Source organism: Oncorhynchus nerka, linkage group LG24 (assembly GCF_034236695.1).
Source record: "Oncorhynchus nerka isolate Pitt River linkage group LG24, Oner_Uvic_2.0, whole genome shotgun sequence".
Taxonomy (NCBI): Eukaryota; Metazoa; Chordata; class Actinopteri; order Salmoniformes; family Salmonidae; genus Oncorhynchus; species Oncorhynchus nerka.
The window spans coordinates 59,154,221-59,169,521 of NC_088419.1; the positions used below are offsets into that span (position 1 = coordinate 59,154,221).

At 42.8% G+C, this 15,301-nt stretch overlaps 1 protein-coding gene across 1 annotated transcript; it reads right to left on the reverse strand.

Annotated features, from left to right (window-relative positions):
- Positions 1-451: 451 nt before the first annotated feature.
- btbd2a (BTB (POZ) domain containing 2a) lies at positions 452-15,265 on the reverse strand. The gene is made up of 9 exons (XM_065009001.1): positions 13,838-15,265; positions 13,337-13,456; positions 12,911-13,067; positions 7,222-7,327; positions 6,903-7,100; positions 6,463-6,655; positions 1,922-2,009; positions 1,626-1,772; positions 452-1,464 (listed from the first exon to the last, which is right to left on the reverse strand). Exons 1-9 carry the CDS (start codon positions 14,425-14,427, stop codon positions 1,303-1,305), a joined length of 1,761 nt encoding a protein of 586 aa, XP_064865073.1. The 5' UTR covers positions 14,428-15,265; the 3' UTR covers positions 452-1,302.
- Between the last annotated feature and the right edge of the window lie 36 nt (positions 15,266-15,301).

Below are 15,301 nucleotides of genomic sequence, written 5' to 3' on the forward strand. Positions count from 1 at the left end.
AATCTGAACATTTTATTTACAATGTACATTAGCCAGACTCATGTTTTTAATTTGAGATTGCATTGTTTGGTACCATTTTATGGGCACCTTAGGCAATTGCCTCCTGCCACGCAGGTGGTATACCTAGACAAGAAAAGTTAATCAACTTATGTTGCATTTCGCAAGCATGCAATTGAGTATGTACAAATTTCTCTCAAACTTGCATGAAAAATGAGACTGCAAACATGCCTTCCTGGCACTACGGCTCCACAGAATGGCACCCATAACAAGACCCTTGCTTATTTGACTATTTACAGGTCTAAGCTAACTGTAAAGCAGTGGTAAACTCAACTTTTGAATTTCAATTCACCATACATTAAATGACAATTCATTTTCATCTATTCCAATTTTGGTTCACTATACTGGTAGAGTAACATGTTTGATTCACCAGGTAGGCCAACAGTTCCTGAAATGTATTGAATTTCAATTTATTTCAGGGATTACTCCATTTTATAATATAGTGAACTTGCAGGCAGGGTTTAATTGTCAGTTTCCTGTCAAAAGTGCATCAGTGCAACTAAATCATTTTATCAATTGAAAAATTAATTCAATTTCTGCGCTTTCACAATTCTACACACAGCCATTGGAAGCGGTTATGATTAAACCTAGCAACCATTTGGGGACTTTTCTTTCCCCCCAGATTTCTCATCTGTTAATTACCTGACACTACTTATTTCCTTCACATCAGTCTAGACAGGAAATATGGACACAACCACTAAAGCAGCGTTTCCCAACTCCAGTCCTTGTGTATCCCTAACACACATTTTTGATGTAGCCCTAGACAAAAACTCACCTCAACTCAGGGGCTTGATTAGTTGACAAGTTGAATCAGGTGTGCTTATCCAGGGCTACAAAAGTGCTTATTGGTGGAAACACTGAACTAAAGTCCACTTCCAAAACAATTACCCATTCAATACTGTACGCACAAAGCTCCAACATGAATATCAGAAGTTTGTAACAACCAGGTCCTGGTTAGATTTACCATGTCAGCTTACCATTCATAGGCTGATTTTACACAACTCTGATATATTCCACTACTTACTCGTTTGAACAATCACAATGATCTGATTGGTCAAAAGACCAATTAGTGGAAACCAGCTTTAGAGGACAACCCTTTGATGAAGTGTAGTAGTAGTAAAGACTAATGAGGAATAGAGGCGCTGTACTATTGCCTGAAGTATTACTTTGCACTATATGGGCAATAAGGTGTCATTTGGGACCCACATATAGCCAGTCCTTGGTTGGGAGGTCAGAGGAGGTTCATTATGTGTAGAAGATGACCTCAGGGATCTGTCCGTCCTCTACTGAAGTGCCGTTGTTGTTTCCTGCAGCATAGCAGAAAGTGAAGCAGGTCTTGGTGCCGGTGGCAGGGGCTTCGTGGGTCACTTTACGCATTCCTTTGGTGCCATAGTGCGAGTCTGGTCCCTGAAAGACATGGATAATTGTGGTGTAGCTGTATGCTTACTTATTGTATTCAATATGTACTTCAAAACTGAGCGGTTACAATGTACAGCATTTTTTGTATAAAAAAAAAATAAAGTTATGTAAATGGTGGTGGTAGATGAAATGATCATCTTCTGCTGTACCTTGAGGGTGGCACACGCGATGTAGTTGACACTGGGCAGGATCTCCACTGGTTCCTTAAACATGACCCGGAATGTGTTGGAGGAACCGTCGCAGCTGAAGCCTGTGTCGTTCTGACCCAGAACAGTGTTGCTGTCTGTGTGAATGACCTTGAAAAGGGAGACCAACGGTCAGACTTCACTTTTACCTTTATATACCCAGGTAAATCATAACAAATATATTTTACAGTAACATTAACTACCCAAGTATGTTTTCTACTCAGCACCCACTGTAACTAGTATATGTTATTCCTCTTTACCTGTATATTGACTTGGTAGTCTGTAGGACCATGTATCGAACCATAGAGGCCAAATCCAACCACAAATATCCTCCGATTCACTGAAAACCTAGCAAAGGCAGAAAAGGATATAGAAGGTAAACCTTTACTGAATTGAGATACTTTGTATGCAGTGCTCGACTTGGTCTGAAATAGAGGCCGGTACTGTTTTTATCTAGGTGCAGGAGCTCCACAATACTTTTGAGCTAATATTCGAACAAGAGGAACAGGAGCTCAAACAGTAGAACATTTGAGGTGCCGGTACTCAGCTCCGATGAGCTCCTGCCCAAGTCAGCCACTGTCTGTATGTAGTCATTGGCGTATGTGTACTAACCGGATACAGCCACTGTCTGTATGTAGTCATTGGCGTATGTGTACTACCCGGATACAGCCACTGTCTGTATGTAGTCATTGGCGTATGTGTACTAACCGGATACAGCCACTGTCTGTATGTAGTCATTGGCGTATGTGTACTAACCGGATACAGCCACTGTCTGTATGTAGTCATTGGCGTATGTGTACTAACCGGATACAGCCACTGTCTGTATGTAGTCATTGGCGTATGTGTACTAACCGGATACAGCCACTGTCTGTATGTAGTCATTGGCGTATGTGTACTAACCGGATACAGCCACTGTCTGTATGTAGTCATTGGCGTATGTGTACTAACCGGATACAGCCACTGTCTGTATGTAGTCATTGGCGTATGTGTACTAACCGGATACAGCCACTGTCTGTATGTAGTCATTGGCGTATGTGTACTAACCGGATACAGCCACTGTCTGTATGTAGTCATTGGCGTATGTGTACTAACCGGATACAGCCACTGTCTGTATGTAGTCATTGGCGTATGTGTACTAACCGGATACAGCCACTGTCTGTATGTAGTCATTGGCGTATGTGTACAAACCGGATACAGCCACTGTCTGTATGTAGTCATTGGCGTATGTGTACTAACCGGATACAGCCACTGTCTGTATGTAGTCATTGGCGTATGGGATACAGCCACTGTCTGTATGTAGTCATTGTACTAACCCGGATACAGCCACTGTCTGTATGTAGTCATTGGCGTATGTGTACTAACCGGATACAGCCACTGTCTGTATGTAGTCATTGGCGTATGTGTACTAACCGGATACAGCCACTGTCTGTATGTAGTCATTGGCGTATGTGTACTAACCGGATACAGCCACTGTCTGTATGTAGTCATTGGCGTATGTGTACTAACCGGATACAGCCACTGTCTGTATGTAGTCATTGGCGTATGTGTACTAACCGGATACAGCCACTGTCTGTATGTAGTCATTGGCGTATGTGTACTAACCGGATACAGCCACTGTCTGTATGTAGTCATTGGCGTATGTGTACTAACCGGATACAGCCACTGTCTGTATGTAGTCATTGGCGTATGTGTACTAACCGGATACAGCCACTGTCTGTATGTAGTCATTGGCGTATGTGTACTAACCGGATACAGCCACTGTCTGTATGTAGTCATTGGCGTATGTGTACTAACCGGATACAGCCACTGTCTGTATGTAGTCATTGGCGTATGTGTACTAACCGGATACAGCCACTGTCTGTATGTAGTCATTGGCGTATGTGTACTAACCGGATACAGCCACTGTCTGTATGTAGTCATTGGCGTATGTGTACTAACCGGATACAGCCACTGTCTGTATGTAGTCATTGGCGTATGTGTACTAACCGGATACAGCCACTGTCTGTATGTAGTCATTGGCGTATGTGTACTAACCGGATACAGCCACTGTCTGTATGTAGTCATTGGCGGATACAGCCACTGTCTGTATGTAGTCATTGGCGTATGTGTACTAACCGGATACAGCCACTGTCTGTATGTAGTCATTGGCGTATGTGTACTAACCGGATACAGCCACTGTCTGTATGTAGTCATTGGCGTATGTGTACTAACCGGATACAGCCACTGTCTGTATGTAGTCATTGGCGTATGTGTACTAACCGGATACAGCCACTGTCTGTATGTAGTCATTGGCGTATGTGTACTAACCGGATACAGCCACTGTCTGTATGTAGTCATTGGCGTATGTGTACTAACCGGATACAGCCACTGTCTGTATGTAGTCATTGGCGTATGTGTACTAACCGGATACAGCCACTGTCTGTATGTAGTCATTGGCGTATGTGTACTAACCGGATACAGCCACTGTCTGTATGTAGTCATTGGCGTATGTGTACTAACCGGATACAGCCACTGTCTGTATGTAGTCATTGGCGTATGTGTACTAACCGGATACAGCCACTGTCTGTATGTAGTCATTGGCGTATGTGTACTAACCGGATACAGCCACTGTCTGTATGTAGTCATTGGCGTATGTGTACTAACCGGATACAGCCACTGTCTGTATGTAGTCATTGGCGTATGTGTACTAACCGGATACAGCCACTGTCTGTATGTAGTCATTGGCGTATGTGTACTAACCGGATACAGCCACTGTCTGTATGTAGTCATTGGCGTATGTGTACTAACCGGATACAGCCACTGTCTGTATGTAGTCATTGGCGTATGTGTACTAACCGGATACAGCCACTGTCTGTATGTAGTCATTGGCGTATGTGTACTAACCGGATACAGCCACTGTCTGTATGTAGTCATTGGCGTATGTGTACTAACCGGATACAGCCACTGTCTGTATGTAGTCATTGGCGTATGTGTACTAACCGGATACAGCCACTGTCTGTATGTAGTCATTGGCGTATGTGTACTAACCGGATACAGCCACTGTCTGTATGTAGTCATTGGCGTATGTGTACTACTGTCTGTACATTGGCGGATACAGCCACTGTCTGTATGTAGTCATTGGCGTATGTGTACTAACCGGATACAGCCACTGTCTGTATGTAGTCATTGGCGTATGTGTACTAACCGGATACAGCCACTGTCTGTATGTAGTCATTGGCGTATGTGTACTAACCGGATACAGCCACTGTCTGTATGTAGTCACAGCCACTACAGTCTGTCTGTATGTAGTCATTGGCGTATGTGTACTAACCGGATACAGCCACTGTCTGTATGTAGTCATTGGCGTATGTGTACTAACCGGATACAGCCACTGTCTGTATGTAGTCATTGGCGTATGTGTACTAACCGGATACAGCCACTGTCTGTATGTAGTCATTGGCGTATGTGTACTAACCGGATACAGCCACTGTCTGTATGTAGTCATTGGCGTATGTGTACTAACCGGATACAGCCACTGTCTGTATGTAGTCATTGGCGTATGTGTACTAACCGGATACAGCCACTGTCTGTATGTAGTCATTGGCGTATGTGTACTAACCGGATACAGCCACTGTCTGTATGTAGTCATTGGCGTATGTGTACTAACCGGATACAGCCACTGTCTGTATGTAGTCATTGGCGTATGTGTACTAACCGGATACAGCCACTGTCTGTATGTAGTCATTGGCGTATGTGTACTAACCGGATACAGCCACTGTCTGTATGTAGTCATTGGCGTATGTGTACTAACCGGATACAGCCACTGTCTGTATGTAGTCATTGGCGTATGTGTACTAACCGGATACAGCCACTGTCTGTATGTAGTCATTGGCGGATATGTGTACTAACCGGATACAGCCACTGTCTGTATGTAGTCATTGGCGTATGTGTACTAACCGGATACAGCCACTGTCTGTATGTAGTCATTGGCGTATGTGTACTAACCGGATACAGCCACTGTCTGTATGTAGTCATTGGCGTATGTGTACTAACCGGATACAGCCACTGTCTGTATGTAGTCATTGGCGTATGTGTACTAACCGGATACAGCCACTGTCTGTATGTAGTCATTGGCGTATGTGTACTAACCGGATACAGCCACTGTCTGTATGTAGTCATTGGCGTATGTGTACTAACCGGATACAGCCACTGTCTGTATGTAGTCATTGGCGTATGTGTACTAACCGGATACAGCCACTGTCTGTATGTAGTCATTGGCGTATGTGTACTAACCGGATACAGCCACTGTCTGTATGTAGTCATTGGCGTATGTGTACTAACCGGATACAGCCACTGTCTGTATGTAGTCATTGGCGTATGTGTACTAACCGGATACAGCCACTGTCTGTATGTAGTCATTGGCGTATGTGTACTAAGTCGGATACAGCCACTGTCTGTATGTAGTCATTGGCGTATGTGTACTAACCGGATACAGCCACTGTCTGTATGTAGTCATTGGCGTATGTGTACTAACCGGATACAGCCACTGTCTGTATGTAGTCATTGGCGTATGTGTACTAACCGGATACAGCCACTGTCTGTATGTAGTCATTGGCGTATGTGTACTAACCGGATACAGCCACTGTCTGTATGTAGTCATTGGCGTATGTGTACTAACCGGATACAGTCACTGTCTGTATGTAGTCATTGGCGTATGTGTACTAACCGGATACAGTCACTGTCTGTATGTAGTCATTGGCGTATGTGTACTAACCGGATACAGTCACTGTCTGTATGTAGTCATTGGCGTATGTGTACTAACCGGATACAGTCACTGGTCCCACTGTAGCCCCAGCGGCTCTCCACCTGTCCGAAGCGCGTGATGCTGCACTCCTTCCCCCGCAGGCAGCAGCGAGGCCGGTCGATGAACTCCACGTGAGGCTTGGGGTTCACCGTGAAGTGAAGGAACAGGCTCACCACCTCCTGGTCACTAAGAATACCAGACTGGGCTGGACCTATCAAGTAGAAATGCAGGCATATATATATATATATATATATACGTACATACACACAAAATACTCAAATCCCAATATGGAAAAGGGACTACATTTCCCGGTTCGGTTTAGCTCGTCTCCACTGGGTCTGGTTGCCAAGTATGTGGCTACTGAATGGTTAGTGCCTTTCATAGCGTGTAACTTTGTTGTCAATAGACAGATGGTGTCAGGACGTAAGACAGAAAATAACCACAGTGGTGTGAGCTACCTGCAGCAAATTCCTCGATGGTCATGAGAGGGAAGCGGATAAGGACCAGGGCTTTGCCCAGCACTTTGCGCTTGTTCTCCGGAGTGGGCTGGTACTGCTGCCTCTGGGTTTCTGCCTCCGCCCAGCGCACCGCAGCCCCAAACAGACGTACCTCCCGCACCCCCAGAGTGTCCCTCTCCAGCACCGCCACCAGCGTGTCTACAGGAGACAAGATCTCACATCATGCTCAGAACGTGTCCTTTGTCTGAAGACAATCCCCTATGCCCCTTTCCTTATTGTGTGTGACTGACAGACAGACAGGCAGCATAATTTACTTTACCTAGATCAATATCAGTGAAGCCCTCAGCAGCGAGTGCATCCACAGTGTTCTTGTCGATGTTCTCCAGACAGAGGCTGGCCAGCTGAGGTTCGTCAAAGAGCCGCGCCTGAAACAAACAACCCGTGTTAGCAAACAGCTGGCAGCGATCATACTGTGATCAACCGCTTGCTCTATTCTAATATCCATACCTCGCGACAAGCTAGAAATACTGGGTTTTCAGTCTTATCATTGGTAATAACCATGTTATTACATCGTCTGCATTTCCAATGACACCCAAAATCACATCCTAGCCTATGGGGCGATTCCATGAACACATACCTCCCTATTTTAGAGCACACTAGATTAGCCTTATAATGACACCAAGGTGTTGTCTGTATCATGTAAGGTTCATTGAGTCTTACAGGGGACATGTACAGAACCAGTAAAAAGGTTGGACACCTACTCATTCAAGGGTTCTTTATTTGTACTATTTTCTACATTGTAGAATAATAGTGAAGACATCAAAACTATGAAATCATGTAGATACCAAAAAAATGTGTTCTATCAAAATATGTTTTATTTGAGGTTATTTAAAGTAGCCACCTTGATGACTTGAGCTGCCTTGATGACAGCTTTGCATACTCAACCAGCTTCACTTGGAATGCTTTTCCAACAATCTTGAAGGGGTTCCCATATATGCTAAGCACTTGTTGGCTGCTTTTCCTTCACTCTGCGGTCCAACTCATGGGTTGAGGTCAGGTGATTGTGGAGGCCAGGTCATCTGATGCAGCACTCCATTACTCTCCTTCTTGGTAAAATAGCCCTTACACAGTCTGGAGGTGTGTTTTGGGTCATTGTCCTGTTGAAAAACAAATTATCGTCCCACTAACCAGATGGGATGGCGCATCGCTGCAGAATTCTATGGTAGCCATGCTGGTTAAGTGTGCCTTGAATTCTAAATAAATCACAGACAGCGTCACCAGCAAAAGCACCCCCATACCATCTCCATGCTTCACGGTGGGAACCACGCATGCGGAGATCATCCGTTCACCTACTCTGCATCTCACAAAGACATGGCGGTTGGAACCAAAAATCTCAAATTTGGACTCATCAGACCAAAGGACAGAACATTCCACTGGTCTAATGTCCATTGCTCGTGTTTCTTGGCCAAAGCAAGTTGAAGAACAGAAATTAGTAAATATTAAAGCATTAGACCTCTCACTAAAGGCATCAGTCATACTTCAATCCAAACTGGTTCTCTAGTAAATTGGTAGGAATGTCTCACCCCATGTTCAAGAATGGTATTTTTCCCTTTATTCAGATTATAACTGCTCACCTTCGGTTGTTTGAAAAGGAAATAATCTCCAAAATATAGTTATTTTTTAAACAAGCCTTAGAAAGTTGGTTGCAATTTCAGTTTAATCCACCTGAAAAGACAGAACAAATAATACAACAAATATTATGGTTAAACTCAAATATACTAATTGATAAAAAAAAAAAGGTATAAATAGGACTGGTGGAGTTGTCACTCATGCAAATAACACAGACAAAATGTCTGCTCTACCCAAAATTACAACCAACTAATTGCAGCATTACCACAAAAATGGAAGAGGCAAGTAGAAGGGGAAAAAAGTAAGGAACTTGTATGTCAGCTCTGCATTAATTAAACAACATAAATGGTTAAAGAAAAGTGTGAGATAAAAACACATATCAATTTCCTTTAAGGACTGAAAAACTGACAGCTGTGCCATACAAATTGCAAAATAGTTGGGAAGAGATTTTTGATGTACCCATTCCATGGCACATGGTTTATGAATTGATACGCAAAACAAACGCCGGATTAAACATTTTTCCATTTAAATTACTATACAAAATTATTGCAACCAATATAATGTTATATATATGGGGGGATACAATATTCCCAGCTCTGCAGATTTTGCTGTGAGGAGGCAGTCATTAGATCATTTATTTTGGTATTGTCCATATGTAGCTCGTTTTTGGTCACAGGTCCAGGAATGGCTGAAGAATTGCAACTTTTGCCTAGAACTAATGCTGCAGATAGCAATACCGGGTGATTTGAAAAGCCATAGTCAATCAATCAATAATATAATAATTATTTTAGCAAAAATGTTTCTTTAATTTACAATCTGCAGAAGCTATGAAAATAGAAAAGTTCAGTACTTTTGTGAAGCATCACAGCACAGTTGAAAAATATATGGCAAATAGAAATCCAAAATGTATGGTGTTAAGCGATAGATGGGAGGGGTTGAATGGAGCTGACTGGTGGGACTAATAACAAGAAGCAATGTAAAACATATGGGGTCTGTAAAATGTGTATATAGGTTCAGAAATGTTGTGAAATAGCAAAGTTACAAATAGAAATCAAACTGGATGGACATCAGAAATAGAGGAAGGACTAAAAACAAACAAAATAGAACTATTGTAAAATAGATGGGTGTCTGTAAAATGTGTATAATATGTATAAACTGAAGGTAGAAGCCTAAGTGTTATTGTTTATTCCAATTGGGGGAAGGGTGGTAGGGTTTGCGGGGAATAATAAAGGTATATTCAAAAAAAAAAAGTATGTATGTCTATATAGGTATCTGTGTATACAGTGGGGCAAAAAAAGTATTTAGTCAGCCACCGATTGTGCAAGTTCTCCCACTTAAAAAGATGAGAGAGGCCTGTAATTTTCATCATAGGTCCACGTCAACTATGACAGACAAAATTTGAATTTTTTTTCTCTCTCCAGAAAATCACATTGTAGGATTTTTAAAATTAAATTTACTTGCAAATTATGGTGGAAAATAAGTATTTGGTCAATAACAAAAGTTCATCTCAATACTTTGTTATATACCCTTTGTTGGCAATGACAGAGGTCAAACGTTTTTTGTAAGTCTTCACAAGGTTTTCACACACTGTTGCTGGTATTTTGGCCCATTCCTCCATGCAGATCTCCTCTAGAGCAGTGATGTTTTGGGGCTGTTGCTGGGCAACACGGACTTTCAACTCCCTCCAAAGATTTTCTATGGGCTTGAAATCTGGAGACTGGCTAGGCCACTCCAGGACCTTGAAATGCTTCTTACGAAGCCACTCCTTCGTTGCCCGGGCGGTGTGTTTGGGATCATTGTCATGCTGAAAGACCCAGCCACGTTTCATCTTCAATGCCCTTGCTGATGGAAGGAGGTTTTCACTCAAAATCTCACGATACATGGCCCCATTCATTATTTCCTTTAAAACGGATCAGTCGTCCTGGTCCCTTTGCCGAAAAACAGCCCCAAAGCATGATGTTTTCACCCCCATGCTTCACAGTAGGTATGGTGTTCTTTGGATGCAACTCAGCATTCTTTGTCCTCCAAACACAACGAGTTGAGTTTTTACCAAAAAGTTATATTTTGGTTTCATCTGACCATATGACATTCTCCCGATCTTCTTCTGGATCATCCAAATGCTTTCTAGCAAACTTCAGACGGGCCTGGACATGTACTGGCTTAAGCAAGGGGACACGTCTGGCACTGCAGGATTTGAGTCCCTGGCGGCGTAGTGTGTTACTGATGGTAGGCTTTGTTACTTTGGTCCCAGCTCTCTGCAGGTCATTCACTAGGTCCCCCCCGTGTGGTTCTGGGATTTTTGCTCACCGTTCTTGTGATCATTTTGACCCCACGGGATGAGATCTTGCGTGGAGCCCCAGATCGAGGGAGATTATCAATGGTCTTGTATGTCTTCCATTTCCTAACAATTGCTCTCACAGTTGATTTCTTCAAACCAAGCTGCTTACCTATTGCAGATTCAGTCTTCCCAGCCTGGTGCAGGTCTACAATTTTGTTTCTGGTGTCCTTTGACAGCTCTTTGGTCTTGGCCATAGTGGAGTTTGGAGTGTGACTGTTTGAGGTTGTGGACAGGTGTCTTTTATACTGATAACAAGTTCAAACAGGTGCCATTAATACAGGTAACGAGTGGAGGACAGAGGAGCCTCTTGAAGAAGAAGTTACAGGTCTGTGATAGCCAGAAATCTTGCTTGTTTGTAGGTGACCAAATACTTATTTTCCACTATAATTTGCAAATAAATTCATTAAAAATCCTACAATGTGATTTTCTGGATTTTTTAAAATCATTTTGTCAGTCATAGTTGAAGTGTACCTATGATGAAAATTACAGGCCTCTATCATCTTTTTAAGTAGGAGAACTTGCACAATTGGTGGCTGACTAAATACTTTTTTGCCCCACTGTATATACCCCAAAAATATATGGGGGATTGGAAATGATGTAGACAATTACATTGATGGAAGCAACAATCTTTCCGCAATATTAAGCTGATCACCCCTATCATTTTTTTAAAAGGCCTAAGGGTTACTACTTTGAAGAATCTCAAATCTCAAATATATTTTGAATTTTTTGGGGGGTTACTACCGTAATTGCTGGACTATAAGCCGCTACTTTATTCCCACGCTTTGAACCTCGCGGTTTATACAATGACGCGGCTAATTTATGGATTTTTCCCGCTTTCACAAGATTCATGCCGACAAAAAACTGAGCACCGTCACATAATGTGACGTAAAATCGAGTGCGCTCAAACTTCCCATCATTCTGATTACGGTAGTATTTTTGTCACCCTCATCATGGCAAAGACACGGAGAAATGCATATGATGCAGCTTTCAAGTTGAAGGCGATCGATCTGGCTGTTGGAAAAGGAAAGAGAGCTGCTGCACAGGAGCTTGGCCTTAATGAGTCGATGATAAGACGTTGGAAACAGCAGCGTGAGGAACTGACTCAGTGCAAAAAGACAACAAAGGCTTTCATAGGGAAGAAAAGCAGATGGCCCAAAGTATTTGCAGCCACTCAACATCAGTGTAAATCGTGCATTTAGGGTGGCGCTCCTTGTTCAGTGGGAGTCTTGGCTGACAAGTGGGGAGAAATCCTTCACTAAAACGGGCTGCATGCGAAGAGCAACTTATGGTCAAGTCTGCCAGTGGGTCCTGACAGCGTGGAGCATTGTCAAAAAATCCACTATTATCAACGAGTTTCGAAAGGCTGGACTGCTGCGTGTTGAAGGGGCAGCATGAGCTCAGCGGGGTATTTGCCTCCAGATGAAAGTGACGAGAGCGACAATGAAAACGATCCAACATCTGATGAAGCAATTCTGAGGCTATTCAACTCCGACACCGAAGGAGATGACTTCAGTGGTTTCAGTGCACAGGGGGAGGAAGATAGTGACCAAGTTCATTTGTTTCAATGTACCGGTAGGCACCTGCGGCTTATAGACATGTGCATATTTTTTAATAATTCAGTGGGTGCGGTTTATATTCAGGTGCGCTTAATAGTCCAGCAATTACGGTACATGATTCCATAGTTTTGATGTCTTCACCATTATTCTACAATGTAGAAAATATTTTAAAATAAAGAAAAACCCTGCAATGAGTAGGTGTCCAAAAAGTGCCTAAAATTGCCACTTTCATCATGATTTTCAAAATAAATAATGGTTGTGTTACAAATGTAAAAAGCATATTAAACATTCTTCCTCCCAATTAAGTTCATATGTGAGAATTGCCTGAACAATCTAATACACAGCAAATATTATTGGGCCATGCTGGCATGGAATCGCTCAATGACAACCTATTTCCCATGTCACTGTATAGGGAAATAGAGATATTAATTTGAGATTTGGCCATACATTACAAGCAGAAGTGCAACAGTGAGCTAGTTAGCTACCTGAGTGAGCAACATGAAGGCATTGTCAGCACGTAGATTCTTCTTGAGGAACTCCACACAGTGGGCCTCTAGGGCCGGCACTGCATACTTCTTGGCTGTGTACAGTGTGGTCATCACAGTCTCGGGTCCTATCTGCACCTCATCTGAGTACAGGAACCTGGATTTGCAACAGTTTGGACAGTCAGACAACCCATACATACCTCGTAGTGTAGTTACAGTATCAATCTGAAGGCATTAAAATGTCAATACCATTTGATATATGTTAATTTAAAAAAGGCATTTTCACTACATTCAGAATTTAACCTTGAAGATACAAACAGACCCCCTAAATTGGCTCATTCTTAAAGACATCAAAATGATTAAACTGGGTAGTTGCTACTTTACAGTCAAATGGGTGTGCCAGACAGGTCTTCTCTATAATCTTACTTGAGCAGGGCAAGGAATGCAGCCGGCTCCACGTCAGGCAGCTCGATCTCAGTAGAGGTGGTGGCCATACCGCCATTGAACATGGCATCGAATACTGCACTTCCTACGGCAAGGGCAAATCTGCCGAGAAAAAGGGGGTCGTGTTTATTAGGAGGGATATATCAATGTATTGGATAATTTGTGTGTATAACTGTAGTCTTCCTGGTCAGTTGTTAGCCCAGGATGTGTATTCATGTACGTACACGCCACAATGATTTGCCAACATACAATGGTCATGCGCATATCATGGATATATCACTTGAAACAGACGAAGCCTAGCCTACACTCGACCTCACCCAATATAACACAACGGTCATCCTCGGCACTGCAGAACATTTATATTGGGGCATGTAATTATACTGGCGGCGATTCGAATACATCAGCATGAATAGGCAAAGATTTAATGATTTGTAAACAAGCAAATATGAAATAGGCATATTTTAACAATCATGCATCGCTTACCTGTGTGCTGGTATCCGCTGCACTCCCATTCCCTTCCCCACCAGAAAATGCACGTCACTCAGCACCTCGTTGTTGAACAGAAACGCAAACCTTTCTTTCACGGTGTTTTTTGTGGCCTGCCAATTGTACACTGGCTCCCGATAAACCAATACGGCCGCAGATGCAGGGCTACTGGGAAGTGAGGATGGAATGTTCGGGGACTCCACGGAGGATGCTGTCATGTTTGTCGCAGCTCCTCCTGCGACTGTCGGTGCCCGGGTAGCCGTGGCACTCTGACCCGCTGACTGTGGCGTAGTGTGTTGCCTATTCGGGGAATGCTCTACTCTGACATCGGTGCCACCGCCACGGTCAGGGCCTGGTTGAGGGTTTGAGTGTCCCACTGTCCGTGGTGCCCCTCCAGTTGCACCCGCTGACCCCTCATTTGTAGCGGGCGATGAATGGGCGTTGTTGCTCGGCTGAGCATTACCCAGCGGTCCGGGACTGGAGAAATTGAGACATGGAGCTCTGCTATTGCTCTCCTCCTCCGCAGCCATTTTGGATGGAGAACACTGCAGGGTTTGCTGCTGAGATAAACAAGCACAACAGCGCATACCCAGAAACACAGGCGGAATGAGTGAACCTCACATGAGGCTGGAGACTGAGGACGAAGGTGGCCTAAATTGTCTGGACACTCAATAGCAGCCAATAATACTAAAGGCTGCATATGTATCATGGTGTCATCATATTAATTTGCTATAGTTTATTAGACAAATTAACATCAATGAGCTTATGATGAGCTATTATATTCCCCAACCATGGAGCTAGTATTTATTAATTCAAAACTGCAGGCTTACTTTTTTGATGCACGGGTATACAAATATGAAATAATGTAGACCTACATACATTATTCATGTTACTTAGACCTAGCAGATAAATATGTATTCAGTTCAAATTGAATTAAAATTATTCTCCTCTCCATTGATGAGGCCTAGTCGATACATTTTCTTTCTGAATTCAGACATTTTAAGATGTGTTTTGTATTAGCCTACCTGTTCTCAACTCCTACAAAGACATACCATCAATCTTACATTCTTCATAGAGACGGTCTATATCTAAGTTTCCAAATGTGCACGTTTGAACTACTGTTCTAAACAGTATAGGATATATGATTTTACTTACCCAATATAATGAGATGGGATAGGCTATTGCTGTATATTTGGGACAAAGTAAAACTAATCACAGAGATTTTATGTCCAATTACTTATAACTGATGATGATTAGCCTCGAAGAAAAACTATATCCCAGGGATAGGCCGAATAGTATTGTTGTAATATCACTTTTAGAACCAAGAAAGAGTACATTATCAAAACACATGCCAAAATGAGAGCAGAAATATGATTCACTCAGCAAATATGAACCAATCCGAAACACTTTACTGAAGTGTAAAAAATAATGTTACAGTAACCATCTAAAACCTCATTACAA

Coding starts and splice junctions, on each gene's coding strand:
- btbd2a (XM_065009001.1), bottom strand. CDS start 14,427: ATGCGCTGTTGTGCTTGTTTATCTCAGCAGCAAACCCTGCAGTGTTCT. Junction 13,068..13,336: donor GCATTCCTTGCCCTGCTCAA/GTAAGATTATAG, acceptor TTGCAAATCCAG/GTTCCTGTACTCAGATGAGG. Junction 7,328..12,910: donor CCTTCATGTTGCTCACTCAG/GTAGCTAACTAG, acceptor TGTTTGTTTCAG/GCGCGGCTCTTTGACGAACC.